This window comes from Myzus persicae, unplaced genomic scaffold (assembly GCF_001856785.1).
Source record: "Myzus persicae strain clone G006 unplaced genomic scaffold, MPER_G0061.0, whole genome shotgun sequence".
Taxonomy (NCBI): domain Eukaryota; kingdom Metazoa; phylum Arthropoda; class Insecta; order Hemiptera; family Aphididae; genus Myzus; species Myzus persicae.
The window spans coordinates 804,787-830,078 of NW_019104011.1; the positions used below are offsets into that span (position 1 = coordinate 804,787).

At 25.1% G+C, this 25,292-nt stretch overlaps 1 protein-coding gene across 4 annotated transcripts in view; it reads left to right on the top strand.

The window, feature by feature from the left end:
• The window catches only part of LOC111037533 (high affinity cAMP-specific and IBMX-insensitive 3',5'-cyclic phosphodiesterase 8-like), a 70,113-nt gene that overhangs the window by 18,743 nt on the left and 26,078 nt on the right, over positions 1–25,292 (top strand). For 3 of the 4 annotated variants that reach the window (XM_022320166.1, XM_022320169.1, XM_022320167.1), the window contains 4 exons: positions 9,865–9,929; positions 14,877–15,002; positions 18,758–18,838; positions 21,931–22,133. In XM_022320166.1, coding sequence (XP_022175858.1) covers positions 9,865–9,929; positions 14,877–15,002; positions 18,758–18,838; positions 21,931–22,133 — 475 coding nt within the window. The remainder of the gene's footprint in view (positions 1–9,864; positions 9,930–14,876; positions 15,003–18,757; positions 18,839–21,930; positions 22,134–25,292) is intronic. The other variant, XM_022320168.1, reaches the window with a different exon arrangement.

Below are 25,292 nucleotides of genomic sequence, written 5' to 3' on the forward strand. Positions count from 1 at the left end.
TTAAACTTACAAAGATAATTTTTTCAATTTAAATAAAAAATACTTTAAACAACTGAAAAATGTCTAAAGACAGGTTGAATTATTCATGGTTTTAAGTACTCGATATGAACATTTTAATTTTCATTGTAGTAGTAATTTAATGACATTATTTACAAGAAATTTAAATTTACTATTCATACTTTATAGCTTATATTTATTTTGAAGTATTTAAACTTTTATTTTATGATTTGTTGTGTCTTAACTTGAAAATTAATAATATGTAATGAACAAGAGTATTAATGGTATTAATTTTATTATGCATGTAACTATTTACGTTTTATGTATATTATTACATAAACCTACAAGCTCCATCCAAATATTAAAAAAAAAAAAAATTAATTTAAAAATTTTAATTTAAAAACATCATATATTAGTACATTAAACATATGATGAAGATAATGTATATAATATCATATAAATTTAAAGTATTAAAAATATAAATTCGTATAAAATAAAAGCTTTTAGTTTAAAAATGTATGATGAATGTTATATAACATTTTAAAGCCAAAAGTGTTAAATAAAAATTGAATCAATTACATACCTATTGTTGATCAGACATGAAAATGTATTTCAGCGTTATACCATGTGGTTTAATAACTTAGAAATGACATTATCGTATTTACCGTTTTGCACGAACACTAATTTAACATTACATATCCATCAGTTATCTTCAAAATAAATTAAGTTATATTAACTAATCTTAAAAAAATTTAATTCTTGGCTCCTTAGAAATTTTTTCTTTTTTGGTCATTGGTATATCATCACTTCATTAGTCTATAGAAAGATATTTTTGTAATTTTTAAATATATAAGATAAAACGATGACAATTTTTGCAAATTAATTTGGTATGATTATTTTTTTAGATTTAAGCGTTATTCAGAAAACTATAATCATAAATTGGGGCTACATTTTGAACAAAACTTTAATCTTATACAGAGCAATTTGTATAGCTTACAAAATAATTTTTGTTGAAATTTAAAACTTTATTAAAATGGCCACAAAAATATGAAACTTCTTCCATATTACCTAAGGGTTTGGGAAGTACAAGATAAGGAGTTTTTATGTTTTCCAATCTAATATCATGTGTAGAAGATGCGTGGACTTAAAGCCTAATTAGCGTTTCGTTCGTGATCAGTGAGACAGTACAGTATTGCCTACACATGGAACATGTTTGTGGATTATCGCGTGGTTAAGCCTTTACACATACTAGGGTGGTAGGGGGACACACGATAATCCACAAGATGAATTAGTCCATAGACAAGATATGACTATAGTAACCATACCAACATATGTATATAGTCATATGTAGTATGTGCATTAGTATAATATATAAATAAAGTAAATTTACAGCGTATAGTATGATCCATTTAACATGTAATACCTCAACTAGATAATATGGAAAAAAATATTTTTTAAATACTCCCAATTTCATACTTTTTAATCTGAAAAAATGTTTTTTAAATAACTTTGAATATTAAATGCATTTTTGTCACATATTAAAAACGTTTTTTTAAATTCTAGAATAGAATATTTTTCTTTAAATTTGATTTATAAGTACTTGAAATCTTACAAATTGTGTGCTGACCCTATTTTTTTAAGTTCGTGTTGGAACATTATATTAATATAAAAGTTATATGACTTACTATTTTTAAAATAATTTAGGTATTTTAAACAATCGAGTGTATTAAATCAAATGTATCATCCTGTATGTATAATATAAATGTATAATGTAGTTTATTGTGACGCAACCAAGACACTGAAATGACCTTGGACCGGGTAAATCACATTGACCGACTTATTAAATGGTTGAATAGAGAAAGATAAAAAATAATAAATAGGTAGTTTATAAAGCAGTTGCCACAACAGGTAAAAACAAAAATGAGGAGTGTTAAAAGGAACTAGGTCGTGAATTTTTTTATATTTTCCCTGGAAATCCACTTATCCAAAAATACTCTCGACATATTTCGAAAATCGGAAATATTAAATATATTTTTGTATCGAATAAATGAAAACCACCTATGATGGAAATCATTACATACAATACTACCACCTATGAAGTGGCTAAATATTTTTAAACAAACATGTTAATTTATCTAACATAACATATGGTGATAGGTAATATATACAATGTAATGCATACCTACTGATATATTTAATTGGAATAGATTGTATATAGTAGATTTAAAAATAAAAATAATAAAAATCAATTTTTAGCAGAGATAGGTGTGTCTTTGCGTTTAAGATTTTATAAAAATAAAATTTTATATTGTTAAGTTTAAACTTTTTATGATTTAATTTAAAATAAGTAACAAACTAAATCTTTTTATATTATATTTATAATGCATAAAGGATAGTATTAAATGTTTTATAGTTATAAATTTATAATTTATTTTTATAAGTAAAAGACTTATCATTAATTAAATTACTACTAATTACATTCAAAAAAATTATGTAAGTACTTTTTTTAAACAACAATTACTTCTTACTTCAGTTACGATATATTTGATAGAATATTGAGCTAAGCGTATTAAAAAATATATCGAAAATTGACCTCATCTTCAGCTTTAAAAAATGGTTGAAGTGTTATGCATTTAGTATTTACATTTTTACATTACTTAAGATTAATAGCTTGCAATCATAATATTTCTTTCGGCCTTTAAACTCTCATTTTAATGTAACACAGATAAGTAACTGAAAAACAGTCAGTCCTAATATTTTTTTAACAAGACAACGCTATTCACTTTAATTATTAAATAATAGAAGATAAAATTTTTTACTTTTCTATTGATTATTATGAGATATTGTTAAATGAAACAACTTATAAAGAATTTATTATTATTTAATTTCTCGTCGTGACCATTTATTAACATTTTATAAGACGTAGGTATACCTATTTTGTAAATACTCGAATTGTTACCTTGTAAGTGTTTATTTTAAATTTATTATTCTGTTTTGTATCATTTACGTGTTATAATATAAATTTAACCTATGCAAATTGTTAATGATAATCGACAAATAACTTTTATTGTAATGTTGAAGTATTAAAAAATTGTTTCATCTACTTTTAATATCCATTAATTTAGTACTTAGGCATTACTATGGAGTTATAATAATTGTTATTGCTTATCTTGAAATATTAATTAGATACAGATTATTTTTAGTTAACTGTATTGTTTTTTTTCTTTTAAGAGAAATTCATACTGAGTTCATAATGTACACATACACATACAAATTGCGTTATGAACAACTTCATTTGAATGTAAATGTATTAACTTAATATATCTAACTTTTTGAGTCATTTGACAAACTAGAATTTAAATGTTATGGTTTTATTGTAAATATAATAGTATTACGCATTTCGTGTATTCACGATTTTCATCTATGAGAATTTTCGAGGTATAGGGCGAATAAAGAAAAAATAAAGGAATAAAGGAATTTTCGAGGTAGTAACGGCTCTTTGTTCGTCCTTTTATTTCCTAAAAAGACGAATGGGTGTTATGTTGTTTTAATCTGCGGCTTATTGAAAAATATGTCTAAATATTATTATTAATAATGAATACTATTACAACTTACAAACAATAGTCATTATTGCTAACGCAAGTTTTTAATATGATAAGATTATTGATATTGATGGATCTTGTACTAATGTAGTAGGCATCGAGGACATTCGAGAGAGAGTCAGTTACACAAATACACTATTGGAGTAAACAAAATTAATAATTTTCACCTTTTAAAATAATTATTCTTGCTTCTTCTTAATTAATTTGTAATGATAAAAGCCAATGTGGAAAGGATACATATTATTATAAGTGCTATGTGTCTATTTAAATCTAAAAATGATTTAATAACTTATTATTACAAAATATTATGATCAAATATATTTATTTGAAGACGAAAAAAAAGTGTTAAGTTCATAATTTTAACCGCTTGATAATTAAAGTTCTTTAAGAAAAAAAGGTATGAGTCACAACAATAATACAAATTGATTTTATACAAAATATCTACAACCCTACTTATACGTAATCAAATTAATATATCAGTAAAGTTATGTTTTATATCGTAATTTATTGTTATTAATAATTAACTGTTTTATACTACAATTAATAATTAATTATACCGACCATAATGATGTAACCTTTTAGGTAGGTACCTAATTATACAAATTATAAACACTTATATTTTTAAAAAACATCACAGTTTTATGGTTTCTATATTATTAAATTACTTTTTACTTATTATAATATTATTCTGAGTGAAGATTTGAACTTTTTGTGGGCTGGGGCAGGGTTTTGTCACCCGTGCCTCATGTTGACACCAAAAGTAATGTGCCGACTGAGCTGTTTGTATGCGGGCGTCACTAGTAAGTACATTCAATAGGTACTTAAAAATTAAACACAATAATACTGAGCTTATACGTCTAAGTAGGTTGCATTTTCTTTACCAGTTTCCACTTAAGTTTTCAAAAATGTAACACTTATTATGTGTAAGTGAAAAAATACATACACAAAAGTACATAGGTACACAGTGTATCACATTTTACATCAAACAAATTATATCTTCGGTTATAATAACAATTGTATTGATTTGTACAGTGATACAATTGTAGAAATTGTTTACACTTCAAAAAATAATCCATAAAAGTATTTTCTAAGATCCGCAGTATTATAATAATATGAACTAGTCATTAGACTTTCGCTATACATATTATACAACAACTGCGGAATATAGGTTTACGTTCAATTATTATGAAATGTAAATTTATTTATAGCGTGTAGCTGATTTGGACAAGATATAAGTCGCATTAGTACCTACCTATGGTTAAAGTTTGAATTATGTTTTGTAGTGGGTTGGACTTAAAAACCTACCTTAATATGATTTATTAAGAGTTTTGTTCTCTGCTGTAACGACATTTTTTTTATATGTTCGTAGGTATTTTATTATAAATAGTAAAAATGTAATGAAATATGTGGACTGGTACAAAGTAGATATAGTAACTTTTCATAATAAAGTCCTATTGCTCTCAATGCAATATTTATCTTCAAACAATTTTATGCACTTTTTTTAGTTAAATCACATAATAATTTATAATTTATTTATCTTTAAAATATGTATTGCATTGTCAGATATTATAATTATATAGATATTGCCGTTATTTTTTTTATCGAAAAATAGTAAACTGATGCGCTTGGGTTAGCTGCTGGATGTCGAGTACGTGATGTGCCGTCAGTCGGATAGGCTTAAAACAAAACGTACGCTGCTAATTCTTCCCCTCAAAACGAGATTTTGCGTTATTAGTATTATGGCAGCGATAATGTTTGTTCTATTTTCGACAAACACGCTAGCGTGGGTGATATTAACAGTAGTTAATTCAGGATTTTATTGCACATTTAGTTTCTACCTCTTCTACTATACATGCTGCATATTGCGGGGGGGAGGTGTTTTTTTTAAGGGATGATAGTAAATAGCTCGGAATATTTTTTACAATAGTTAATTGCGAGGGGTAATTGTATCTCGCTCTCCTAAAAGGTAGCTAGTTAACACTGCAACAGCTTGATCTTCTCATTAATTATAGTAGACAAATCGTATTAGATTAACGAAAAAAATCCATCAAAATGTGTCAAGTTATACAATTATACAATCATACCATTTTTAAATTTTATTTGAAATGTAGCTTTTATGAATGTTATGTAATATGTACTATGGTGGTCTAGTCACGTCATGTTATTGCGTTCAATTTTCGTCGCTCTAGTAATTTATTCCCACATTTTTAATAGCAAGACGTTTTTCTGTTCTGTTTTTTTAGTTTTGGAGTTCACGTTTTTTATTCCATATTTCAATTTGTATTCACCGTTTGAAAGTTTGCCAGAACAACGATATTTTTATTCGTTTTTAATTATTATCTATACGTTTTCCTTGCTAACTAAAAATGTCATCAAAGTTGGCTATATCATATCTTAATATAAATGTAGGTACTACTTTAATGGTGAAATTAATATTAGTATAGAAATTAAAGTCGTTTCCCGAAGCGGTTCACCGCTAATTATAATTTATATCATACTGATGATATTTATTTCACAATCTACTACACTTAAAGTATCTCAAAATTAACATCTTTGGCTAAATTCACAGATGTCCATTTTTTTACACATAATCTTATTTTATACAATCCCTTAGAGGTATAAAAACCCATGGTATCTCAATGATTAAAATCACAGTTAGAGACACATTATCAGTATAAATTTAAAATACTTTACTAAATGTATAGATAATAAATTCGTATTTAATCGAGGATGGTGGTAGTTGAGAATCGTGCATCGCATACAGCCGACAGGACGAAAACTCATCACACATTCGCAGAGTTAATTTTGTCAGGTAATCACAATATTTGGTGTAAAGTTGGTTATTTGGATGAGGTCATCACAATGGATAAATGTGTATATAATAGCCTCAGTAACTTAACTCTTATAAAATAGTATACTATTATCATATATGATCGGTTTTATTATATTACTATTATTTGTGTAGTTTTGTAGTGAATTATAAATTGTATTGGGTATACGAAAACCTGCTTATATAATATAACCAAAGCGAAATTGCCTAAAAAACAAAAACAAAAACAAAATTAAAACTTGTCTTATGTTAGACTTATTTATCTCTGCAATAATGGTGAAGAAGACCTCTCTTAGTAAGATATATGTGAATGTGATAATGTCAGAAAATTTGACATACCTACCTTTCATATTATATAGACGTATTACATTTCAAGCTGATATACCTATTAAGTTTTTAAAAACTCCTTTTGTCTTATACCTATATTTCATAATCCATATAGGCTTTCTTGTCATTATTACACACTTTACTTTTAGATTCTAATAGTAAAACTTTCGTAATATTTTATATTGAAAAACATATTGTTATTGCTTATGAATATAATATATATTTATATGTTCATTAAACTTTAATGTTAAGAATATTATCACAACAGTTTATTAATGTATTTATTTATAATTAGCATAGGTATTAAATACCTAACTAATATAAATTAAAAACTTCAATATTAATATTACAACCGTGTGTGTTATAACTCTTGAATAAAGAAAATCAAACCACATTCAGAATATACTGAATGCAAAGTATTTAAATTTTAACTTAAAAACTCGATTGCACAAAATATTTGGTTATATTAGTGACAAAAGGCTTGTTATTTTTAACATTATAAGTAATTTGAACTCAAAAATAAATTACATTCCATATTTTTGTCTCAAATTTGTTACATCAACTATGGGTTATTTATGGTATATTTTATACACATGAGTGTTTATTAACACTATAACGTTAGATTCTAAATATGTATGTTACATTTTAACATCATTGAAAAGTTACATTTATATTTTTCTCGTGTATCACATTCTGCATAGGAATATTTTCAATCAAAGTTTAACACGAGCATCATTTTATTTGCCTGATTTCTAAATTATCACAATTATTATGTCCATTGTACCTATTCTGTATTTTCTTTAGGTTGTAAAATATGTACTGTGTATCAAGTTTATTTACCGAATGGTTTAAAAGTTAAAACCGAGAGAGTAGCTCGTCTGTAAAGTAGTTTTCGAGTGAGTCTCGTCATCGAGTTGATCACTGTAATGGATGTGTTAAATTTAAATTCAATGATAATCATTGCATACGTAAAACGATTCTGAGAGAGGCCCGATGGCAAGGTTCTATTTCTAAGAATATTGTATTATATATTTATATTGCTTTTAGAATATAGTAGGATGAACTTGTTTTTGAAAAAAAAGCTTATAATATAATATTATTGTTATTGACCTAAAATGTTTCTATTAATATTTATCAATAACGTTTTTCTTGGTTTAATCACTCCGAGAGGAGCACTGTATCCTAGATTACTACCTCAAAATTCCTTTTAAATTCTCAAGGTATAATGTTCCTTTTCAAGTATTTATTGTATCTTGCTAGTTATGACGAATTTTGTTGTTTTAAGTTTGAAAACTCAATTTTATTAACATTTGAATTTCAAACACTCATAAAAAATGTATGTTACTTTATGCTTAACGTTTTTGAATTCCAGTACTTAAGAAAAACTTATGATGAACCTTGTTCACATTTTTTAATCTTATAGGTATTAAAATGAAAAAATGTCTGAATAATTTCAGTAATTACAACTTTTATTAAATGTTTAAACCTTTTTACCAACAAGCAAACAAAAATGTCTACATACATAAATCGAAAATAAAAAGTAAAAAGTGAACATTATGATACATTATAAATTTATTTTTATTTTTATTTGACATAAAAAATCTATAAAATTTTGCACAATAAGCTTATATGATGAAAGTATTTAAAAATGACATGAAAGGTATGAATTAAGCAGCCACCCATTAGTGACTCTTGGCTATTGATTAGTTATTTATTTTTTTTTTTTCCCCCCACTAAGAGACATTAGACATTAAAGTTTTATAAAAGGTCACGGCACTATTTCCCTTTTAATCTGCGTTTAGGATTTCCTGGGAGAGTAAGGATAGAAAGATCTTTTATGAGAGGGTTGGGATGGGTTTGGAGTCGTTTATGAAAACGTGTGTAGAAAATGCGTGCTTCCTCATCTATTGTTTTCATATGGAGATCATTATGAAGAGCGTAGTTAGAAATATAGGGCTCTGCATTGGATAATCGTCGGAGTGATATATTTTGGAACGTTTGGATTCTATTAGTGCTAGATTTTTTTGCTGCACCCCACAGTTGCAGTCCATACGTCCAGATTTGTTTGAGTAGCGCTTTGTAGATTAGTTTTGTGTTTAGGGTGGAGAACTTTTATAAAATTAAATTTAAAATGTTTTGAAAATTATATCTTGTCTAGTAAATGGTTATATTAATAAAAGGTGAACATTTCAAGTCCACTGTTATTTATTTTTTAATTACAACAAACAAACTAAATATTCTGTTTGTTGCGATTATTGAAAAGTACGTACCAATTGAAAACTTTTTATTCTCTAACCCCTAAAAAGTACCAACTACACAAGCAGAACCATCCTCAAAGTTGATGATTCATTCATTTCTACTGCTCTGAAAAGAAATGATAAACCAGAAAAAATGTATTTATTTTTTAAATAGATCATTATATACCAATTATTTGTCGCATTTACTGCTCAGAATTTTAAATAAGTGATTATTTTGTTGACGTATATAGTTAATTGATTTAGTTTTATGACGAAAAATCATCATTTTTTGAGTTGTTTGCAAATAATAATAATATTGGTGTTTTTTCTATGCTGCAAGAACGACACAAGTGAAAATACACAATTAGCCGCTAGAAGGCAGTTGTGACATTATCATTTATCATTGGCTATCCACATAAATTAAATTTTCAAATTCGTTTTGTGTAGAATCATGTTTTTTATATTATGTCGTTGTTGTAGTACACCTTTTTAAGCGATTGTTTCCAATATTACAACTTATTTTAATTATAATTTTTATAAAACAATAAAATATTTACTTTATAAAATTATCTTGGTATATTTTGAGTTAGAAATAGGTAATTCAATTGCCATGGTAAGTAATCATTTAATTATTTAACACAATCATATTGTCCATTAAATTATTTATAATGAATACAACAGCACAAATACAAAATATTTGTAATTTTATATACCTATAGTAAATAACACAAATTATCATGAAAACATTTTGAAAATTGTTTTAATTATCTAGTGTTGATAGAACTTAATATTTATAGTATAAACTATTTAATAAAAATAATGTGATATAGTTGACATTTGGTTTTGATATATTTTTTTAATTTGTTTGCAGCAAACACAGAAATATGGAATGTGGAACATCCAGTGAGGAATAACGGAGTAGCTTGCAGAAGTAGAGTAAGTATTATTACTTTTCTATTTTTTCCTGTACACAAATTAGTACATTTTCTCTTGTGATTTATAAGATTTTTATGGGATAATAAACTAACAATTGTCCTAGAATAGGTACAATTAAAAACAAGCCAATGGTCACGCTATCGAGGCTTTTTCTTAGATTAAAAAAAAAAAAAAAAGGGAAAATTAATAACATTATTCTTTTTTGCCGTATTATTTGTTTATTATTTTAAAAAAGGTAGGTATTTAAAATTTGTACTGTCCAACTTTTGTAAAACTGTTGTAATAATAAAATTTGATAAAAATAAAACATAGTGATAGAAGTGTCAGTCTATCCTATTTCAGGAAAAAAGTTAAATATAAATTCCTAAAAGTTACGAAGTTTTGGTATTCAACTGGCAACCACAATATAAGCATACAAATAAATGAGTAGGTACTTGATTACGCATACATTTAAGTGTGTGTCTTGCTATTTGTATAGTAATGAAAAAAATTAATAAAACCTTAAACGTTACAAATTATTTTATGGTAAAAATATTGTATGTCCATTGCTTGTACTCAAAAACGAGAGTATTAATACTTTTGTAGTTTATACAAGTACCTATATAATGAAAAATTATGACGTTATTTTTTATTTCATTAAATATAAAAAAGGTGGATACGTGTATACCACTCTGCTGTACAGTAGTTGTTGTACATGCCATTGTTATGGATGTGTTATATTTGAATTCAATGATAAATCATTACATACGAAAAATGATTCTAAAAATAAATAAAATAAATGATCCTTGTATAAATAATCAAATTTAATAATTTAAAAAAAAAATTAATGATAATCGAATGTCTATAGTAGCGTAATTTTCCAGAAAACTTTTTTTTTTTTAAGATTGAATAATTTGTGAGGATCTTCTATTAAAATTTCTTATGTTAGCTCTAAAAGAAAAACTTCTATGAGTTTTTAACTGAAAAATAATTTGCAAATTTTCGCAATTCTGATGACTTTTGTCAACATTTGAACTTTAAATGCATACAAAAAATAATCGTGAATATTTATCTTTAATATTTATGAACTTCTATCAAAGAAAATTTAATACTATGCATTATATTTTTAAGATTGTTTACTGAGTGACAAAGTTTTTATCGACATTATAATTTATAAGCAATTTTTTTGTTTTATTGTTACTATACATTTATGTTTAAAGAGCTTAAAAAATAATATTTCAAAAATGTTACCAAATAATTTGGAAAATGCTAATACCAATATTCGGTGAAAATTTTAAGTGTTATTCGTTTTTGAGTTACGTCAATGAAGTAAAATCGATTTTTTTTTTAATGGTTTTGCGTGAAAATTCTCATTTTTCTTTTTGTTTTAACACTTGAAAACTACTGGGAATTTTGACCTCCCGAATGCATCAACTAAATACTTCTTTCTATCATAAAAGATCCTGATATTGAAAATTGGTGCATTTTTTCTACCCCACCCATGTTGATGACAAAAGAACACACATACATACTTGTAAATACAATACATTCATCACTACGCTCAGAATCTAATATAACATTCTGAAAATTATTCTATTTATTAGAGCTGTTTTTAAGTTTGAAAAATAATTGAAATGAATAATATCTTACTGTTCATATTGTTTAATATATTTAGTTGTTTCGTATGATACACATATCGTGTTTATTTATAGGTACGTAATATTTACTCTATGAAATGGTAACAAACAAAAAGATGTATTATTTATATTATTTTATGATTTAAAATTCAAAATAAATTATCTTAAGTATCGGACTCTTTGTTCTAGAAAAAGAAACTTTTATTTGTTTTGTGTATTTCAAATAATTTGATTTTGTTTTATCTTTATTTATGTTTCAAATATATGAACACAGAAAATATCTCAAAAATGTTTCATTGTTATTATTAAGTTGTTGATTGAGTTATAGCTTGAATAATTATTTCTAAACATTGCAACTCATTATTTCAACTGAATGATTTGTGCTTGGGTATTATGGTAGAAAATAAGTTAAGAAACTTTTTTATAAATTGAACTTTATTTTACCAAAACTATAAATATTTTGTACATATTATTACAATCAATTTAATATCACCAATTTACAACTTGTAAGCATTTTAGTTTATTCAAATGATTTGCATTTTACAAAATATTTATAGTTCACTAATTATATTTATAATTTTAATATAAACAATCCATGTTATTATAATCATCATATCAATGAAGAAATCTTAGATATCAAAAATGGAAGATGGGTGAAACGCCGGATGCGGTAGATAAATACTTAATTAGAATATGAATGTGCAAATCAAATGATTGAGCAATTTAATGCTCTTATAATTCCGTTTTTCATAAACATCCATTAAATTAATAAATAATCCTTAAATTTTTAACAGACTCTTAAAAATCAAATGGTGTTTTGTGATTTGTCAGATTAATTTTAAAGAGTCGAGAAATTGATAATATTTTTGTTTCTATTTGTATTAAAATATTGATTTTATTTTCTCTTCAAATCTCATAAAGAAAGCATTTTAATATAATCATTAAATTATTATAATGTTTACTTTTTCATAGTAATATGTATTAATTTGGGGCGAATTTATAAATAACATTAAAATGTATATGCTTACACAATTACATTTTTTTCTAGGTGGTTCTATAAATAAAATAAGATGAATTCACATTTTATGCTAACATTTCTGTGTACTATTATCTAATAATATTTAAATAAGTACGTGGTCAACTTTTATAGTTGATTCGAAGCTATTACTTCAAATATACAAGTTTATTAATTTAAATGAAACTTCTTTCATTAAAATAATTGAATCAATATAATGTTATAATATTTGAACAAGGATTATATTATTTTTCAAGGTTATCAATCTAAATACAATTTAATGATTTAAAACTAGATTAATTTTAGATTGTATTAATGTATTATATTGGAGACTGGAGTCTACAACGTATCTATGACGTGGGAACAATATATGTACAAAGTTCTCAATTTCCCTTGTGGATTTTTGGTAATACGTTTTTACCTCCTCTGGGAAACTTACAGTCCATTCCTTCACCAATATGGTATCGTAATCACATACCTGTAGATAAAACTTGAATTATCTTCTTCATAATACACTTTATTAGTTTTGAAACGTGACTTATCCGCAACAACATTTTAGATATTATGACCATTCTATTAAGGACAATAAGAAGTGAGTGTAACCAATAGGTTCATATATAACTTTAAATCAACAAAGCTTGTATTATTATTTTGTTTGAACTTATTTTTAATTGATATTAAATATTAATTTAATATATTTCATTATACACAACCTGACTGCAAGTTTGGTTTTGTGTGAATCATTTTAATCAAAACTATATCTACAAAGTATACATTAATAAAAGTAAATAATATCTTATGAACCAACAAACTAATTTATTCTTTGATTGTTTATCGACTTAAATTTATTTATTTTTTATTATTCGAGTTTTTCCGGTGTTATTTACATTGCATATATGATAACTTTATTTCAATAATATTATTTTAACGATTGTAGGTATTAATTTTATATCAATTATAGTTGGATATAAAAATGAAATGATTGTTAGTTATTGTTCAAAATTATTGTTTTTAAATAACATCTAACAAATTTACCTTTCATTTACATAATCTATTAAGGATAATATTATTGAACTGAACCTTACTTGTATTACCTACTTTGTAATTAGAATGTGATGTAGGATATAACTTGTATTAATATGTCTAGCAAATACCAAATTACACCTATTACTTTTGTTGACTATATTCAGTGAAATTTGATAACTTTTCATGTCATATCATATAGGTTTTTATGAACGTGTCAAATATCAACATATTTTTTAAAAATTAAAGCGGAATACATTTTATTTTATAACTATGGTTCATTTTTTTTTATGTATTTTATTTCTAAGTTACTTACTTGAACATCATCATTGATACAGTACTCATTGATGTATTTATATATAAAACATTGTTTCAAAATCATTTTTAAAGCTTTATTTATACAATATCGGAAATATCTATAATCTAATCTATGTATATATAGGTCATAGTAGGTTAAATTTTTAATTATTTTTATATTATTCCATGAATCCACTAGTCATTAATGTATTTATTTGTATTAAGTTATTTACTGTAACATATTACAATTATTATATATATTTAATTTTGATTCAGTAATGAAAAAAAAATCAATACAAAATTGCAAGTAATTATTCTATTGAGTCTAAGTTGCAAATCGTTAAGTATAAGTTAATCAATCGTAAATAACTGAAAGTAATATTGCCTTGAAACACGGAACTTTGAAGTTTCTAACGAGTTTTGTCATCACTCAAACATTATTTAAATATTGAATGAGCACTATGTTATACAATAATTAACAATATTTTTAAAATGGATTCTTGAAAAAATGAAATGTGTTACATTAAGTAATTTTTTACAGTAAATAAAAATATATGTATATTATTTTTAACAATATAGGTACTTTATAGGTATTTTTTTTTTTTATCTTTGTATAATTATTTTATAAATTTTTTTGTTTTATGAAAATGCGGTAGATACCTAATACCTATACTAAATACCTTAAAACGAATAGATGTATTATTCCCGTATAACAATAATAAGTCCTTAAATAGATTTGAAAAAGTGAAAATCGCGGTCTTAAGATGTTGATTAAATGTTGATCAAATAAAAGAAACATCTTAAAAATGTAATCAAAAGTTTTATACAATTATATATAACTTTGAAAATTACTGTTCAACTGATAGAAAATAAATTTAAATGTTCTAAATGTTTGTCATTAACACTTGTAAATTGCAAATTGTTAATTAAAAATTAAATTAAGGCTTCGAATGATAATAGTTTTTATTTATAATGTTTTTAACTGTCATGTTTTAGTTACGGGATATCTTGCCAGAAATGTGGGACAACTGTTGTCGAAGGAGTGGATCTGCTTCTGATTTGTCGAGGGACACAGTAGATGCATATTCACCAATAAACCGGAGTGATTCGCCACTAGCACAAGTAAATATAAAACCTATTAAAAAATAATAACAACAAATTAAAAATTAATATTATTCATAATCTATCAACGTTATAATGTAGCTCTACATAAAAGAATCATTATTTTTACCAAGTCAAATTATGTGGATTCGGTCAGAACAATAATTTCCTCTTACTTGTTTACGAACTAAAAGCTGTTATGCATTAAATCTTATTAATAATTTCACAAATACTTCTGGTGGTATCTAAATACATTTAAAATGTGAATTAATTATTTTTTAAATAATACTCAATAGGTACTTAAATAACGTCAAAGAACTAAGAAGTTTAAATTGTATAAATTCTGCTGTTCTTGAACAGTAAACTATCCAATTTGCCTAAAACGTATTCTTATAAAAAAAATATGATTTTATTCAAACTTACAAACATGTTTTAATATTTACTATTTATAATTTATCTATATACACTATACATATATATTATATACAAATAAATAAAATAATAATAATAATAATAAATACCTCTTCACAATTGTTTTAACATTATTTTAAAACTCTATATTAAATCTCTTTATGACACACCTAAATGATCGGGTTTCCCACTCCAGATTACATTACAGCTCGAATTTTATTTTATATCGTATATTCATATTATGTTGCTGTACTAATTCGGAAAGGACTTATATTTTTTTAACACGTCTGCTATCAATACATAATGTATGCCAATAATTCAGATACAGAATGTGAAAATAGCCAAAGTGACACTTGGAGAGATATATTTATATGTATAGAGTTGTGAAAACATATTAAAATTATTAAAAGTTTCTACGGAAAAGTAAAATATTTAAATAGATACAATAAACAACCCTGCCCTTTGACCAAAAATGGAAAAAATTGTAATGAGATGAGACACGGGTAGGTATTTGTAACTACTATTTAAAAAAAATAATAACCAATTACGAAATCATCAAGAAAAAAAATTTTTTTTAATACATTTAATAATTAATTTATGCATTTAGATTGTATCCTAGACATTAACATTACAGATGTTAGTATTAAAAATATATAAATTATAAAAAGAATGTAAGTATAATTGTTGTAAGACTACTTTGCAGTACAACTTTGTATAATAGGAAGTATGTTTGTATAATTATATTTAAAATAATTAACTTTTACAAACTCGTACATTTTGTAAAATAAGTTCTATATTAAATTAAATATTTCTATGTATATATTAAAATTAAAGCCAATCAAAAGCTATGATTATTTTTTTATCTGTTCATAAATCATTAAACGATTTTAAATTATAAGCTTCAAGCAATATAACGATTATCCGTTGGTTTTAATTTTACAAAAAATATATATGTATTGTTAATTGAATTACTTTGAGCATCAAATTTAATCGTACTGATTTTTTTTCTCTTAATTACTGACGTAGATTGGGATTTGTTGCCTTTCTATATTCGGTTTTCTGTAACTAAATACCGATATAAATTCGAACAGATTTAAACTACTATAAATCAATTAGTATACCCATCAGATTGAAAAAAAAACCGTCCGAAAACGTTATCTTTTCAAAACCACCACAAACTACAATTATATCTTTATTCCAGCGTATGAAATAATAATCTACAATTTAAAATATAAATGAGGAAACAATTTTAGATTTTGAGTTGAGTTAAAACTAATCGGTTCTACAATAATGTGTTTTATTTTATTTTTTTGTGTATCTGATGTCATCTTTATGAGCAGTAAAATGCTTCAACTTTTAGGGCGCTTTTGGTAGTTAGTACATTTGAGTTCAAAAGTATAAAATATCGGCTATTACTCAAAATGATACAGTAAGACTAAAAAAAAATACTAAAAACCGGTAATATTTACACAGTACTATTTTTTGAAAATATTAATTGTAACAGAACTTTAAACAGATATCGGTTAATTGGTCTCGAACGATAATTATTAATCACCGTAATAATATCGGTCACCAGGATAATTGATTGGAATAAATTAATTAAAAATATATTTAATCATTTCATTAAATTATATTTTGTATACAAATAAAACAAGTATTAAAATACAGTCCGACGATACAGTTTCTTAAAATTAAAATTATTTAACAAATACGATGATACTACCTAAAGTATAATATATTAAAATTATAATCGATTAACTTTCAACAACATAAGACGTTTTAATATCATTTAAGTCGAACTTGAAAATTATAGAAGGAAGTTTATATCTTGTAACGTAGATGACCTATATTTTTGTATTTTCATTCTGCTTGGTCTTTGTGCTTCAGTTTAACACCTATTGTATTTCACACGATTAGTTGTTCTATCCGTAACTGTAGACAGTCCTCCCTTTTAAATTAATTTATTAATTTCTCCTTATAGTCAGATGGGATGAGTTCAATCTATAGAGAAAATCCATTATGCTAACATCCTTCAACAGAATTATTGATAGTTTAGACTATAGATGACGATGACGATCATACATAGATTATCGAAGTTCTCGCCGATTATAATAATGACTACTTCTGTGCCAATTATTTTATTTCCGTTATACCTTATGACGAGTTATATAGATACAGCATTTCGCTTATAAGTTGGTGTGTGGCGAGTATTTTATAGTTGAATATTTTGTCAAAACGTAAATCAATTCTCCGGTGATCAATAATATTGTTGATTGCTAATTCACCGGATACCCCTGAAACTTTTCGATTTCTGAAATTTATTATTTTCTATAACCGTGCCATGAAATTTAAAAAATATTTTAACTCATTCTAATCAAATATAATACCACAAACCTATATACATTATTATAAGGTACACAATGTGCAATGTAGTATAGACTTATAATTGTTAAAAAGCAATAACATAGCTTAAAGTATTATAATAGATGCAATGTTTGTGTGCTAAAATTATTTTAAATTAAAATGTTCAACATATTTTTAACATAACTAATGGAAAAAAGTTACTGAAAGTAATATAAATAAGTTATACAGTATTATTATAGGTTATTCTGAAGATTGTTATTTTTCATTGATTTTAAACTGAATACATTGATCACTAGGATGACTTCAATGACAAGAAATACTTAAAAGCTAACTTAAGCAAATCGATAACTCCGGATGTTTCTATTTGAATTAATATTCAAATAAGATTTTTTTTCTTTGCACAGTTTTAAATAATTATTAACTTCTTTAAATATTTAGACTATTTGCAGCATTTTAAAATAATTTGAGTACTAATTCTTTAGATAATGCATGATTATCATTACAACAAGCTTATTATACAATTAAAATAAACTATTTATTTAGAAGTACTTGTTTTTAATATATAATATACTCTTAATTATAATTTAAGTAATTTGTTTTAATTAACTATGCATTCAAACGTATTTTGGTTCATACCCGTTTTTAAAATTATTGAGATATTTCTTTTAAATGGCACAACTTAATTGCATTTTTAATACAATTACATATATTGATTTTAATTTAAAAATTGTTTAATTGCGTCAATTAATGTATACAGGCATTTGTTGCTCATACATTATATAATAAAATAACTCTTCTTCGTTAATTTAAATAACATTTATCAAATTTCGGTTAGTTGAAAAAACTATATCATAAGACATTAAAAAATGGATTTATATCACTCTGAATAATAGATTGTATAAATATTTTTTTCAGGTGATTAAAATTTTCATTTTAGCTAATTTCACAATCATAAAAATGAAGTTGAAAAATAATACTTTTGTTATAATATATTTGTTTAGACACCTGACAATTTTAACAACTTCATGTTTGGTTGTTCAAAATATATTCAAGATCTACGTTCAAATTCTTCGTTAAAAAAGGTATGACGTTAAACATTTAATTTAAATTCAAATTTAACATTTAGTAGGTCATCAAATATTAATATTAATATATAATTTAGGTAGGTACCATATATTATAATTGATAACTTATCTATACTATATATCTATTTACATTTATATAATCTATATCTATCTTAATATAGTTATATCCGCATATTAAATATTAATATATAAAGAGATAATATTTGTTTGTATGTAGTGGGTAATCTCTGAAAACTACTGAACGAATCCCAAAAATGATTTCACTAATAGAAAGCTATACAATCTCTGAGCAACTTGGTTCATAATAAATCAGGGAATTTATCCCCTAAATAAGGGCTCACGCATGAATTTTATTTCGGTTAACGAAAATCGAATATTTTTTTTTGCTTTTCTTTACTATATTGGCCATAAAGTTACCATTGGTTACAGAAAACAAAATAGTTATTATGATTGGATATTTTTTTTCATGAAACATCGTAAAAAAAATATAGGTGGAGGGGATTTATTTGGAAATACCTTCCTTTTTTCACGATAAATTATATGTCACCTGTTCTAAGGTAGGCACGCCTAAATATATTTTGTATGCACATTCTACTAACATGACAAAAGACATCGTTTACCTCCAAGCTCTTCAAAAATAACTATTTTACAAATAAGTTATTTATTTCTACTATTTACTTCACTATTTTTTCTAAAATTTACATTGTGATACACAAACTCAAAGTATTCAAACTGTATACTCTGTAGTTTTTAAATGTACACGATTAAATGTAATATCCAATGAAACACTCACAGATACAATATTTTGTCTGTTTGGCCGGAAAAGGCTTCAAAACGGATGAACCTATTTTGACGAGGTTTTCACAGATATTGTATCATGTAATGGGAAAACGAATAACGATAGATAAAACGATAGATAGATATAATTTTAACCCTGATGAACTGAAGGTTTGTAGCTTATATTTTAGTATGACAGATAGCTTGAACCATGATTGAAAACATACCGATTGCTATATCCATTCCGAAACGGGTGGATTAGCATCTTGGTAGAAATAGATCATAAAGCGAATTACACGGACACCGAATTGCACGTGAACTGAAAATAGGTACACTACAACAGAGGCCCGTTGATGCAGCACCAAATTGTATATTTGTTCATTTTATTGTTCCTGGGCAAAGTTGGGTTACACAGCTAATATAATTTATTTTTCATGAACAAATAAAATGCTAAAATGAAGTATAAATATTATAGTAAGTCTTAAATGGTATCTTAAAATTGTTTTATTCTAAACCTCATTGATTATAAATAAATAATAAACTATAACCTTAGTACAACAATACTATCTATTTTATTTTATGCATAATTCTGAGACAGTTCCATATGTTTGTCTATACCTATCGAGTATCATATATTCATACATAGACATTTTTGAAGAGATTATTTTAAAATTCAAGAATCTTTTACACCCATGTTATCTCTATCTTAATTAGTGTAATTTTAATAACATCATAAAAATAAAAATAATTAGATTATAAGTTTTAACTGATAATTATTTTTAAAAATAAATTAAATTACTAGTTACCCACTTCATTATTTACAATTTCTTAAGCTTTCACAGGAGGATGTTATACAATAGTATGTATATTTTTTAAAAAGTGACGAGAAATTAAATTTAACTGATGTCTGATCACAGTATAATAACGCGAATTTACTATAATAATAACTTAAAATTTTTCTAATTTTCTGTCAATTTTTTTTTTTCATTATTGGTCACTTAAATAACTTTTTTTCTATTTTTTCTATTCTATTATTTTAACCCTAACGTATTACTGATTTTTTTCGTTTGTGATTGTCCACCCATTTGTCACATATCTCCTCTGTTGTCTCATTTGAGGGTACCAAGCTCAATAATATAGGGTTTCTGGATTTTAGTCTTTTAGGTAACTCTAACAGTTCCTGTAAAGATTATCGTGGTGTGGTTCTGCTATAAATGGACTTTCTTGCACTGCGCACTTCTCGCCTAAACAGGCGCTTAATATTCTGCTACACTGTACATCTAAAACAAGAGCGAAAGTATGAAGCACATTTGTGCGACGTGACAGCCCCAACTTGTGACTGATAGCTTCGAAATAATATCGTTACAATTCTTTAGTTTATTCTTTTAAATGTAATCTGTTAAGTTGTGTATCAGATAGCCATGTGCTACCCTGAATTTTCGGTTTAATAGTATTTTCTCCAGATATAGGTAGAGTAGAGTGGCTTTGCATTTAACTAGCTTAGTCATTTTCAGAAAAATACCCCTAATCTAGACCATATAATATGCCAAAGATAAATCCAGAAAATGTGGCCCATGATAGATCTTCTTTAGTTTCGGAGTATCATATATATTTTTTACTGGGCTAAATTGATTATTCATACTTTCAACTGGGTTTTTCAAAAAAAATACCATCTCGATTTATTAGAGACATGGCTTTATAGGCTGACTTGTGACTTGTCTGACTTAGACAGTCATTTAGATGATCAGTCTGTTGTAAATATCTTAGACCTTAGTATGGTTTACCATATATTATAGGTAGGTGTTTCGAATGGCTCCCGATCTCTTGTACAGTTGTACCTACTATTCTGGAATTTGAAATCCAACTATAGATAATAACACGAGTAGTGCGCACATTAAATATCCAGAGTTACAATATGTTGTATTAATCTTATGTTCATTTAACAATAAACCAACATGTATACTTAGTTAATATCAGAATTTTTTAAGTACTTAGTAAAATTGACCATTGCCATAAAAGGGTTGAAGTGTTTGAAAGGTGCCTTTTTAATTCAGGAAACTATAATTTCTGTAGAAATCCAAACAGTTAATACATTCGTCAAGCAATAATTGTTTTGTGTGTATTCATATATTTTTAAGTGATAAATAATCCTATACCTGGTTATTATTACTAAATTATATACTAAAATTATATACTACTTTATGATGAATACCTACATTTTGAATTCTGAATTTTTGAATAAAAATTATTTTTATTTTTATATATCAAATTTTGAATTTAAACTCTAAATGCAATTTATAATATTCATATAGATACTGGTAGTAACATCTAAAGATGATTCGGTGTGGCAGTCCATAGCAACAACAGCCAGAAATCTTGATTGGACTGTAAACCGTGTTACTAGTACGGAAGAAGCATTGGAGTGTTTTCACAAGGGTAATGGAGTGCCAGCAGTAGCGTTTATTGACTGCAGATTTCAAAATGACAAGGCTGTAGATGCGTATCAAATTGCAAGGTATGTAAAAAAGACTAGCATTATATATCTATGGTTACAACCACAAACTTTGGAGAAATGTAGATATTTAAATAAGCATGACAAATTTTACGAAGAAGCCTTTGTACTTATTTGTAGTGATTAAAAGTAGTCTACGTTTATTAGAGTTGAATAACACGATATTAAAATATATTATCATATTAATTAAGATGATTCTTCTAATTATTATTTTAATTTTTAGTCAAACGGGTGAAAGTGCAATGTATAATATAATTAAAGTTGGACATTAAAAATATTGTATGGTATGTAATTTAGTATACCTATAAACATGGATCTTTATACCTTAAACAACGATTGTGGAGTCAATCAGATATACACAGATTAACTCCGGCTTAACGTAAAAAAAAAATTATTGAACTTCATCAGTTAAGTAAAATAATTTGAAATAATTATAACTTACAAGTTATAATTATCTTACTTCTATACTACGAGTAGTATAAATAGTATAAAATTTAAATTTAATCTAGATCACAATCTTCTGTAATAATTTGTTTTGACCTTATTTATTCTTATTTTCTTATTATTCAATATACGCATCGGTAAAATATTTGATAAACACAATACATTGAATATAAATGACTTAGCATTACAATACAAATATAATCCAACAATAAAAAGAATAAACTTATTAGTTATAATAGGAGTGCATCATTTTTTTAAGTAATATTCGACATAACAAGGAATAATTTATTTATAAATATGTTGTCTTTTATAACAAAGAAAACAATTTAAAAGAGTACAAAACATTTTGGAGAGATGAGAGACAAGTTGAACCACTGTTAGGTATACAAGAACGCCAAAATTACTGTTCACTTTCACTCAACCGTGTTTGTTGTTTCAAATAATGTTGTTTGATACAAATTAATGTACCTACCTCATTTAAATTTTGAATACAAATAGTACAAATTAAGAAATCCGTTTGAATAATTCTAACTGAATGTAAGAAATGTATTTATTATATGATAAATATTTGTAGAATATTGATAATAATATTTTAATTTTTAATTGGATATAGATTTTTTTTTCGTTAAGAATCCTCAATAAAAATGAAATTCTAAACTCTAATCTTCAACTTTGATGATAGTATACAACTATAAAACTTACCACACAAAACACATACTGCAAATTTAAAATTTATTGAAACTGAAATTAAGTGCGTACTACATCCTATTTATAAAATAAGTTGTGTTTAATAACGACTAGATAAATACTAAATTGTAATTTGTTAAAATATATATTAACTATAACGTAATATATATGTTACTGCGTTCACGCAAAAAATGTATGTGCATGTGCTATAATAATAAATTAATTACAATTTTAATTCAGTATAAAGTATTTTGCATTTTATAAATATTTAAACGAATTGTTTTCAAGCAATATGTTGAATTTTAATGCTCGAGTATTTACATTTAAATCAATATTTAAATAACTTAAAATATAGTTATTATCACTTATTAGTTTAAATATATCTAAATTGTTTAATTAAGCGTAGTAAATTAACTTGTGTAATGTTAAATCATCCTTTCTGCGTTTGCTGCAGCAGAGTTTACACCCCGTGGGTCATAATTTGATATCTTTAGTAATCACATAGTTTTTTTTCAATAGACATCAAAAACTATGAACTATTATTGTGAAGTCAAATACTTCATAATTACAATCCTATCGAAATTAATATTCAATTTGTCCAAATAAAATAATAATTTTAAGCCAGAAGGCTGTGAAATTGCAATGTTAAGAAATATGATGTAGAGGAATTCCTAATGATCGTGTATCATGGCAACCCAGTCTATTTTTGTATATATTTTTGGAACTTAGTCATTTTGGTGAAATTCTGAAAATGTTAACACCATTTTCAACTCTACCTGCAAGGTTTGTCACGTCTTCAGACCATCTCTAAATAGTAAATCATGACATTTCGGTCCCAATTTATATCCCTTTTCCAATATTCTTTGGTAGGCTACATCTTGTATATAGCTGACACATGAACAATTTATAGCATAGACAACCTAATGAAAAATCTAAAAAATAGTTTTTAATATTAAAATCGAAACGAAAAATCCTACAACAAATCTAAAGTTAGTAAAAATTTCGCCTTCAACGAAAAATAACATTGTTTATGTTAAAATTAGAGTATAGCTTTTCACTGAAAAAATATTAACAAACAATTATGAAGTGATAAGTCTTAACCATAATACAAAATATTAAAATTAATAAAAGCATTAATTATTATTTCATTTTAAGTATATACTAGGTACATCAAACATATTTTAAATATTTATTTAGTTACTTGATAACTTTTTGTTATATATATTGTTATTCATTAATATTCTTTGACAAATATTCATGTATTTAAAATTTAATACAATTTAATTTATTGGTATTAGGGTATGTGAATTTGAAATAACGAATAATATTTTATTCTTTGAGTTCTTTTGATTTTGATATTTCTTATTGAAACTTAAAAATGTATCATTTATGGATACATCTTAATACTATTCTACAAGTTATCATAGTAATAACAAGCAAATGCACTTTCATAAGTAATACAAATTAAATGTTAGTTCAGGCCGATGTGCTTACATGCATTGCTGCCTTTGACAATGAGAACTTATTTCTCTGAAGTATTTACTCTTAAAAACCATTTAAATAAGTATAATTTAATAAACATATATCTTTATTTTAATATTAACTTCACATTTATGGTATTTTATTTGATGATAAAATATAAATCTTAATTTTGTTATGATAAATTCAATTAAAAATCATCATACTAAAAAAAAATGTTGTTTAAAATTACATCAAATAACAAATTACCAAATTAATTTTCACTTTAACAAAATGATAATAAAATCAACTTTATATTGTATAAATGTATAATTTTAGAGAAAAACATTAAACTAAATACAGTAATAAACTTATAACAGTAGTATATTTATGTGTTCCATAGTTAAATTAAAGAGTTGGGAGAACAACAAATTTGAAAATAGTAAAATGGTAAAATGATAAATGTAGACAATTGTATAGGTTGGTAAAACAAAATATAGTTTAAATATAAATTATAAACATCATATAGTTTCTAATATGTATTAAATATGAATACAAATAATGGTTCCTTAT